This window comes from Nannospalax galili, unplaced genomic scaffold (genome assembly GCF_000622305.1).
Source record: "Nannospalax galili isolate Female #2095 unplaced genomic scaffold, S.galili_v1.0 scaffold1923, whole genome shotgun sequence".
NCBI classification, from domain to species: Eukaryota; Metazoa; Chordata; class Mammalia; order Rodentia; family Spalacidae; genus Nannospalax; species Nannospalax galili.
Window position 1 is genome coordinate 29,545 of NW_008349084.1, and position 10,297 is coordinate 39,841.

The 10,297-nt window shown below is 41.4% G+C and overlaps 2 protein-coding genes across 2 annotated transcripts in view; both read left to right on the forward strand.

The window, feature by feature from the left end:
- The first annotated feature begins 1,392 nt into the window (after nt 1–1,392).
- The window catches only part of LOC103744643 (zinc finger protein 33B), a 13,991-nt gene continuing 5,086 nt past the window's right edge, over nt 1,393–10,297 (forward strand). The window contains exons 1-3 of the mRNA XM_017801459.2: nt 1,393–1,531; nt 5,812–5,956; nt 6,500–6,595. Coding sequence (XP_017656948.1) covers nt 1,502–1,531; nt 5,812–5,956; nt 6,500–6,595 — 271 coding nt within the window. The 5' untranslated portion in view covers nt 1,393–1,501. The remainder of the gene's footprint in view (nt 1,532–5,811; nt 5,957–6,499; nt 6,596–10,297) is intronic.
- LOC115066749 (zinc finger protein 33B-like) overlaps nt 5,936–10,297 on the forward strand; it is a 38,477-nt gene continuing 34,115 nt past the window's right edge. The window contains exons 1-2 of the mRNA XM_029570088.1: nt 5,936–5,956; nt 6,500–6,595. The gene's annotated coding sequence lies outside the window, so the exon portion shown is untranslated. The remainder of the gene's footprint in view (nt 5,957–6,499; nt 6,596–10,297) is intronic.

Here is a 10,297-nt window from a genome sequence, read left to right on the forward strand (position 1 = left end):
GAAATGTGAATTTTGGGTTAAGTTTTTTTCATCCTTTGCATACTTCTGTATGGGGCAGTTTTTTTGTAAATACTATCGAACCTAATAATGATGATAATAATAAACAAATACAGTAGGGCATGCAGCTCAGTAATGGAGCATTTTCACAGAATGTCTGAGGACTTGAATTCACCCCCCCCCAATCTTGCATTGTATGGATGAGATCTATATAAGTATCTATTCAAGTATCTATTTTCCTCCTGTGTATTTATATATAGTGTAATGTGTGCATGTGCATGTATGTGCCTGTGCAGTGCTCACAACAGTGGGGAGGCCCTCGGAAATTTCCTCCATTGCTTTCAACATTATTTCTTGAGACAAGGTCTCTCACCTAATCTGACCATTGGACTGGCTGGCCAGTGAGCCTCTGACTTCCTCCTGCCTCTGCCTCCCAACAATGAGATTAGTATTGCAAGTACTTTACCTAGGGAGCCATCTCCTTAGCCTCTCCTCTAAGTGTTTAGAAATGAAATTTACATGCAGCTTTCCTTCCCGTAACAGTTCTGCCTCTAAATTCCACCTTGGTCAAGTGCACAAAATCTTCTGCACGCTACCACTCGGGGGGTGCTGCGGGAGGAACCAGGTATGCGCGTTCACCCAGCTAACAACACCTTCCTTAGACACCCAGGCTGAAAGCCCCCTTCTTTCATCCTAAAATACCGGTCGCCAGGCCTCACGGGAAAGGTAGTTTCGGGTTTCTGGCGGAGGCCACCAACCCAGCCGCGGATTCTGCGCATGTCTCCTGCAGCCTGACTTCCGTTTCCCTCCGGTGGGACGTGAATTGCAGTCCTCCGCTCTTCTGGGGTCGGCGCCGCAGGACTGGGAAGCGGAGGTTCCGCGGCGCCGGGTGAGGGCGGAGGGAATCCCGCGCTGCTGGGGGCGGCGGTGGGGAGGACCCGTCGGACTGGGTGGCGACTGCTGGAAGGTGGTGTCCGCACCCGGGGATCTGCAGCCCTGTCTGGAGGACGTGGACGCACGTGAGAGCCTGTGAGGCGCTCCCGGGTGGTCCGGCGCTGCCGGGAGGTGGAGCTGCCTGTGCCCGGGATGCCCAGGCTCGGGGGTGCAGCGGGCTTGCCAGCCACACCTACTTCAGACCATCCGCCCTGCAGACCGTCCCCCGGGCTCTCCTTTAGATCTTCCCAGAGCCCGGAGGGCCCTCCAGGCATGTTTCCCACTGCATCCTGATGCGTGCTGTCCGGCTGCCTGTCTCCCTGCAGCGTTCAGGATCTTCAGGAACTGTCAACTTTCATTTGGCAGAAGAAAAAAAAAAATCTGTTTCTGAAGCCTAGTGACTTTTCCATGATCGCAGTTTGTAGGTGAAGACCAAGATTCAGAATACCTGACTCCCAGGCTGCTACCCCACTTTGACTGTTAATTGAAAGCATTTCTTGTAAAGCATCTTTTTGAGAGTAAAGTTAAAACAAATTTAAACGGATTCTTTTTCCTTGAAGAACTGCTTTTTATGGCTTTCACTTCAGTCACTAACCCAAGGGTAAGTAATAATAGGGAAATTGACAGTTTAGCACAGACTATTTCTTACTTCTTGGTGATCCTGGGAATTGACCCCAGGGCATCCAGCATGCTAGGTAAGAGCTTTAAATAACAATTTTTGTGAATTTTTATGTTCCTTCACTAGATGTATTGTTAATTTGTTAACCAATGTTGCTTTATAGATTTTGTAAAAAGTAGAGCGGTTCCAGTTGTTAAAATCCCGAGAATGTGTTTACAATTTACCCAGGGGAAAACTTTTTGCTCAAGAGCTACATGATTGTGTTAGAGTATCATTGGGAAATCTTCCAGAATGTTTCTTCCTGATTTTTCTGGAGTGTCAAGCAACATTATCATCTTCCCACTGAACATTTATCTAGTGGACATCTGTAGCTTTTTAAGGTAGAAAAATTGGGCTGCTAGGGACCAAGATCTTTCATGACTTCGATTTTCTTCTAACCCAGCTGTATCTTCAGAGTTTTGAACATTGTTTCAAGAACAGCACAAAACAAACAAAGCAAGTTATTCCTTTATTCAAAATCTCCCACTTTCTGTTACAGTGGATTTTGTGAGAATTGGTACATTAAAATATGAGGTTAGTCATAGATAAATATCAAACTTCACAGAAAATATGAAGCAGCAGCTCAGTAGCCGGGCCAGGCCTACACTTTGATATATACAGATGCTGTTTCCTTAGTCATTGGCATGAGCTGAAAACAAGCACCTGATGTTTTCAATAAACATGGCACCGTGTTTTGGATATGGACCTTGATTCTTGCTCAGCCAAAGACTTTCTGTAAGACACCTTGATCAAATCATACAATGAATAACCTTCCACTGGTACCCCTGAAATAAATGTAGCTCATTGCCTTAAAACTGTTTCTCAATGGGAGCAAAAATGTTCTGTTCTAGTTACTATGTCGACATTTTAATTACCTGAACAAATAACCTAATTCTTTTAGTTTTTAAGAGTAGGCCCAAACTTGGAAGACACTTATTTCTCTGGATAGCTCTTAGAACCGTCTGTCTCCGGAACAGTGCTGTTGAAACTGTTTTGTTGGAACTGTGTCCAGACTATGGCCCAACCCAAAATTTTGTTCAAAATGCTTTCTCCGGCTTCAATTGGGGACTTACAAGCTTGGCTCCACCCTAATCTTACAGACCATCCAGCCTTTTCATATCTAGTTCTACAATATCTCATTCATCCAAGGTCAATCTTCCTTCCCAATCTCCAGTCTCCAGTAGAGATGGGGCACAGCCTTTCAGCGCTTTGATATACTAATTCTCAAGTATACCCTCATTCATTCATTCCTTATTTATTTTTGTATTTTTGAGACAGGTCTCCATGTAGCCATGTAGACCAGGCTGGCCTTGAACTCTCAGATATTCGCCTGCCTCTGCTTCCCAAATGCTGGGATTAAAGGTGTGGCCCACCACACCCAGCTTTCATTCCTTATTTTTTGGGTAGAATACCAAATTGAGGGTTACCTAAGAAAGGAGATCAGGTGACAAGGTTACAAGACACAAGAGCACATGGTTTTGCTGGGGTTAATTAAGAGTCATTAGTCCAGACTATGTCCATGTATGAAAGCCATTCCCACAGATTCAATACGAGGTTCAACAGGTGTCCAGGTATTGGTGTTTTTAGAGAAGTTGCGGCTGGCGTGCTGTAACAGAACTCTCCATGACCATTTCATCTTAGTCAGGGCACGTGTACGTGTTGCACAGCCCACAGTAAAAAGCTAACTTGTCTGGTAAATAGTTTTAAGCTTCTTAGTCAAGTTTCATACCTTCCCTTGTTTGGAATCTATTTAAGTAATGCCCCAATGACTAAATTGTAGTTGAATTCCTTCAACTTGGACGTTGTTAACCATATTGGCTCTGTCTTGGCATCCGCCTCTTATCTCATAGTTCAGTTCCAAGTTTCCATCCTTTGTCTAGTTGTCTTGGTTTACCTGTACATTTACATTAAAAGCGTAAGGCTATTCTTGCAGAAGACTTGGGTTCGAATCCCAGCACCCACATGGCAGCTAACAACTGTCTGTAACTCCAGTTCCAGGGGATCCGACAGCCTCTTCTGTCCTCCATGAGCATTACACAGTAAGGGTGCACTTACCTATATGCAGGCAATACATGCATGTGCATAAAATAAAAATAAAATATTTTTTTAAAAAACATAAGTAGCTAGTCGAACAATCCTGTGTATTATTGTGCGTACTTTAAAAATATGTAAAGCAGTGTTACAGGTGCTGTATGCAGAGATGAGACACCAAGGCATTTCTCTTCTCCAGGAAGCAGCATATTGTGCTAGCACCTGGCTCTGTGGTTTTGTACGGAGAATACCTGGAATAAAGACCCAGGTTTTAACCCCTCTGTTAGTTTCCCTTTATAGTTCAGTTTCTTTGTCTTCCATATTTGGTAGCACAGATCTTGATTGGGTGCTCTGTGCTACAAGGTCATGACAGCAGAACTGTGAATGTGTACTCAGTCACAGACCACGCTGTATTCCTTCTTTGTTCTGGAGGATTCCTACCACAGTAGCCCAGCATGGTGGTATCCACCCATAATTTTAATACTCAGGAAGTTAAGACAGAAGATAGGGAGTTCAAGGCCAGCCAGAGCTATAAAGTATGATCACATCTCAAAATAAATGCCCCATTTTTAAATTGGGTTGTTTTCTTGATGTTTAGTTTCTTTGGTTCTTTCCATAATCTAGATACTAACCCTCTATCAGATGTATGGCTTATAAAGATTTTTTTTTTCCTGTTCTATAGGCTGCTTTTTCACTCAAGCAATGGTGTCTTTTGCTATGCAGAAGATTTTTAGTTTCATGTGGTCCCATTTATCAGCTCTTGTTCTTAATGCCTTAGTGATTGGGGTCCTCTTCAGAAAGTCCTTTTCTTTGCCAAAAAAGTTCAAAATATTCCCTACTTTCCCCTCCGTCAGACTCAGGGTATCAGGTTGTATGTTGAGGTCCTTGATCCACGCAGTTTTGTGCTGGGTGAGAGTTAAGTATCTAGTTTCATTCTCCCACCTGTGGCTGTCAAGTTTGACCAGCACTATTTGTTGATACTGCCATTTCTCCAATGTGCATTTATGGCCTCATTATCAAAAAAAATCAGGTGACTGTAGATGTGTGGACTTATATCCATGTCCTCAATTCTATTCCATTAATTACTGTGACTGTTTTTATGCTGGTACCATGCTGTTTTTATTGCTATAGCTTTGCAATGTAACTTTAAAACACAGATGGCGATACCTCCAGCCATTCTTTATTGATCAGTATTGTTTTGGCCATCCTGTGTTCTTAGGTCTCTGTGTAACCCATGCTGGCCTTTTTCTCATAAGTCTCTTGCTTCAGCCTCCCAAATGATCGCATCACAGACCTGTGTGCTGCCACACATTTGCATTTCTTTTTAACATTAATTGAATCATATATACATAGTAGTGGTCTTTCAAGGAACCCAGTTTTCATTTCTTTGACCTTCATTGTGTATAAGTTTCGTTATTATTGCTCTTCTGTTATCTTTGATTATTGACTATCTTGGTCTTTTTTGTGGTTGAAGATGAGTTAATATTAAAGCCCCTTTAGTCTGTACATGTACGGTGGACATTTCTAAGCATTACTTCATGTGAATAATCCAAGCACTAATCCTTTTTAGGAAAATGGAAGGAATTAGAAAGTATAACACTAAGTGAGGTAACTCAGCCTCAGGATCTCAGCTTCTCGTTTTTTATGCATTCCTACATATGTGGGAGCAAGTGAGGCTGGGTACCAGGAACACGAGGGGAAAAGCGCTTCCAGCCAAAAATTACTGTATAATTAAATCTCAGTGAATGTTATCTATGCTATAGTGTCATGACTGATTGATTAGCATCTGACCATTTCTGAGAAAATTTAAGTTCCCACCTCTGTTCTATTACACATGCTGTCCAAATACTTGCAGAGGTATTTTCTCTTCTGATCAACAATGGTGCGGAAAGTGTGTGCTGTTTTTACACATTTCTACACATTTAACTATTTCTAATGGGTTTCATTTTTATTTTGATCTTGATCTTTTTAATCTTTCATTAATTCTCATAGAAATTTAAATCCTAGTTAAATTTGGCTAAAAATAATTTTTACCTGAGTACAATGGGAATATATTGCTGTTATTATTTTCCTTCCTCCCCTGAAGTATAAAGCAAATGTTCTAAACCAGCTTGGTAAACTGTAAGCAGTAATCAAAATAGGCAATCATCCCATACACCTTTTTCCATAACAACAAATTATAATTGTTTCAGATGGAACCAAAATCCCAGGGAGTAGTATCCTTTGCAGATGTGACTGTGGGCTTCACCCAGGAGGAGTGGCAGTATCTGGACCCTGGCCAATGGTCCCTGTACATGGAGGTGATGCTGGAGAACTACAGTCACCTTGTCTCAGTGGGTAAGGCTATTTACTGTGTGATGCCAACCAACAGTTGTTTATCCCTTTAATTATGAGGCATCTGGGCACTTTTCGTAATATAATAATAAGATTTGGAAAATTTTTTATCAATGTTGGGTATCAGAAGATACGGTGTGTGGGGGTTGGGGGGATGAATGGCACATTCATGATGCGCATGGAAGTCAGAGGACGACCTTGGGTGTTGGTCCTGGCTTTTCCACCCAGTTTGTGACAGCATCTCTTTGTTTCTCTCCTGTGTGCACCAGGCTGGCCTGCAAGCGTATAGGGATTCTCCTGTCTCTGCCTCCCATCCCCCATATTGATGCTCGCATTCCAGACACTTAGGCCACACACCTACAGCTTCTGAACATGGAAACTCAGGTCCTCACACTTGTGTAACAAGTGCTTCTACCCACTGAGCCATCTCCCCAGCCCAGAAGATACTTTTGTTCACTTCTCTATGGAGGTGTTCAGTGGCCTCATGTGTTAGAGGCCATGATACCTATGTTGCCAGCCCATGTCTTTAATTATTTCTGTTAACAGGGTATTGTGTGACCAAGCCAGAAGTGATCTTCAAGCTGGAGCAAGGAGAGGAGCCGTGGATGCTGGAGGAAACATTCTCAAGTCAGAGCTTCCCAGGTCAGTCAGTTTGTATACTACACAGATGAACATTAGACATACTGTATTCCAGTAGCTGACTCAGAGACTGGCAGTCTCATAACAGTTTTCAAGAAAATGTGTTTTCCCATTGTGCATAGTTATTGTACATCAGGACATTTTCATACAGGTATGTAAGACATTTCAGCCTTTCCCACACACATAACCATCCTCCTTCCCACCCTTCAGCTTAGTTTCCTTTTTTTTCCTACCAGTGTTACTTGTACTGTGATATCATAGGTACCGTCTTGGGTTTGTGAACCTATATAAAGTCTGGGGACCACAAATGAGAGAAAACATATGATATTTGCCTTTCTGAGTCTGATTCAATTTGCTTAGTCAGATTATCTCCAGTTGCACCCATTTTTCTGAAAATGACGCGTCTTCATTTTGGATGAAAAAACATATGCATATATATGTATGCGTACATATATCACAGTATATATATTTAGCTTTTAGAGGGCCCTCCATAGTGGCCGAACTAATTTATGTTTTCACTCTTGCCAGCTTTGGCTGATACTTGTTTTCTTAGTGACTCTTATTACTAATGGCCGGGATGAGAATTACTCTCAGTTAACTTTAGATTTGCATTTCTCTGATAGCTAGTGAGGCTGAACTTCTTTCGTATGATTACTGGCCGTTTGTATTTCATCTCTTGAAAACTGCATGTTTCATTAGCCCATTTATTGCCTGACTTCCTTGATTTGTTACTATTTTTAATTCTTTGTGTATTTTACCTATTATTCCTCTGGTAAATATATACCTAAGAAAGATTTCATTCATTTTGTAGGCTGTCTCTTTAGTTGATTGTTTCTTTTGCTGTACAGAAATGCTTCATTCCTCAGATCCCATCTGTCAGTGGTGCCTTATTTCCTGAATGATTGAGCTCATTTTCAGAAGTCCTCGCCTGTGCCTTTACACTGAAGTGTTTTCCCTACTTTATCCTCTACTGGATTTGGAGTTTTAGAGGTCACTGGTCCACGTGGAGTTGATTTTCACGCAGGGTGAGGAAGGATCTAATTTCATTCTTTTACATGTGAATATCCAGTTTTCCTAGCATTATTTCTTGAAGAGGCAGTTTTTGCTCCACTGTATCTTTTCAGCATCTTTTTCTAGAATCAGGTAACTGATGCATAGAGAGATGGCTTTAGGTCTTGCAGAGGACCTGGGTTTGTTACCGTGCACCTGCTTCGTAGCTAACAACCTTCAGTAAGTCTAGTTCCAAGGTATCTGACACCCTCTTCCTGCCTCTGTGGACACTGCCTGACACAGGTACTTACATGAAGGCAAAACACTCATCTACATAAAATAAAGATATATAAATGAAAAAGATTTTAATCAGATGACTGTCGCTGTTGGGGTTTATATCTCGATCCTCTATTTTACTGCATTGATCTACATGTCTGTTTTCATGCCAGCACCATGATGTTTTGGTTACCACAACTCTGGGGTGTAACTTAAAATCAGGTGGTGATAGCTCCAGCATTACTTCTTCATCCCTCAGGATTGCTCTAGATCTCTGGGGTCTTTTGTGCTTCCAAGTTGATTTTAGGGTTTGTTTGTTTGTTGTTGTTGTTGTTGTATGTGTATGTGTTTGTGTGAAGACTAGCAATAGACTGTTGATGAGGATTGCATTGAGTCAGGATTACTTTGGGTAGGACGGCTATTTTCACGTCTTTATCCTACCAACCCATGAGCATAGGAAGTCTTTCTCTCTTCTGATGTCTCTTCAATATCTTTTTCAGTGCCTTAAAGCCTTTATTATAAATGTCTTATTCTTCCATGATTAGGTTTATTTCAAGTTATTTTTTGTTTTTTTGAGGCGGTTATGAATGTTTTTCCCCTTGATTCCTTTTTCAACATGTTTGTTACTTGTGTGCAGGAAGTCTATTTGTATTTAATGTTAATTATGTATCTTGCCACTTTTCTGAAAGTGCTTATCAGATATAAGAGTTTCCCTACGGAGTCTCTAGAGTCTGGATTATATCATCTGCTGACAATGCTTTGACTTCTTCCTTTCCCGTTTGTTTGCCTTTTATCACCTTCTCTTGTCTTACTACTTTAGCTAAGACTTCAAGCTTGTTGAATAAGAGTAGAGAATGAGGGCACCCATGGAAATCCAGTTCTTCTGGATTTTAGTGGAAGTGCTTGCAGTGTTTCCCACTTTGTATAATGGCTATAGTTTTGTCATATGTAGCCTTTATTATGTTGAATTATGTTCCTTCCATTCTTAAAGTCTGCGCTTTTCTCATGGATGAATATGAGATTTTTGTCAAAAACTTTTTATTGCATCTGTTGATATGATTGTGTGATTTAGATCCTCAAGTAAATTTGTGTGATGTATTACAGTTATTGACTTGTAGGTTGAACCATCCCTGCATCTCTGAAATGAGACCAATTGATCATGGTGGATGATCTTTTTAATGTGTTCCTGTATGTGGTTTGCAAGTATCTTGTTGAGAATTTTTGCATCCATGTTCACTGAGGATGTGGGTCTATAGTTTTCTTTTTTGGTTGTATCTTTACTTGGCTTTGGTATTAGAGTGATGCTGCTTCATTTTCCTAGAGTTTCCATGGAGTTTTTGAGTTATTAAACCTCCCATTCCCTGATGTCTAGTGCATATGCTTGGAACTTGGTGTGTGTGTTTTCCCGCAGACTTAGGCCGCGGCCAGGTTTGCGCCACACTGAGTACAGCATGCTTTAGGTTCACAGTCTCTTTCCTGTAATCTAGAGATAGTCTTCTGGTCAGGTTTCGGTGCAATCCCAGGACACTTGATCTGAGTTCCCCAAGTGTGCAGTTGACAGTGTCTGCATTAGCCATGCCACTGACTCAGCAGGAATATTTTTACAAATGTCATGTTGCTGCTGCTCCCATCAAATGCCGAGAGTAGAGGGTTTTACAGTGCCTCTCCTCCCTCTGCCAGGGCCCTACAACTTGTTTCTCCCTCTTTTCTGCTCTGTGGCATGTCTGTTATTGAGAGTACAATTTTCTGAGGTTCTGTGTCTTAAGCCATGGCTCCATCAGTCCCCACAACACCACCAGTCCCTCTAATAGGGACTTTTGACTTTTTCCTGTTCTACTTTGTAAAATTCCTATTTTAGTTTGCTGTTGAAACTAAAGATTTTCGGCTGTCACCAACCTCTTCTGACAGCTGTTGTCCCACTTGCCCTGGTTCCTTCTCCAGGGATTCTGTTGGACTGGGCTGTGTCTTGTCCTCGAGCTCCTCATTTCCTTCTTGTGTTATTTTGAGCTAGGGTCTCATGTAGCCCATGCCAGCCTTGAAATCACCATGTAGCTAAGGATTTCCTTGATTTCCTGATCCTTTGAACTTCACCTCCCAAGTGCTTGGATTTATAGTCATGCACCACCAGACCAGGCAACAAATTACATTTTAAATTAAAGTGATTTTTATTTGTTATTTTATCTGTTTTTTCTTCTACAGCTTGTTGTGTAGCCCAAGCTGACCTGGAACTCAAAATTTTCCTGCCTTGGAATCTCAAATGCTGGGGGTACCAAGGATATCTTTTTAAGGACCTGACCCTTAGTGATCCGTAAATCAAACTTCCAGTGTCACACTCACATGTTTTTTAATTTATTTATTTTTTAAAATATTTTATTTATTATTTTTATTTTTTATGTGTATGCATATATTGCCTGCATGTAGGTAAGTGCACCCGTGTCA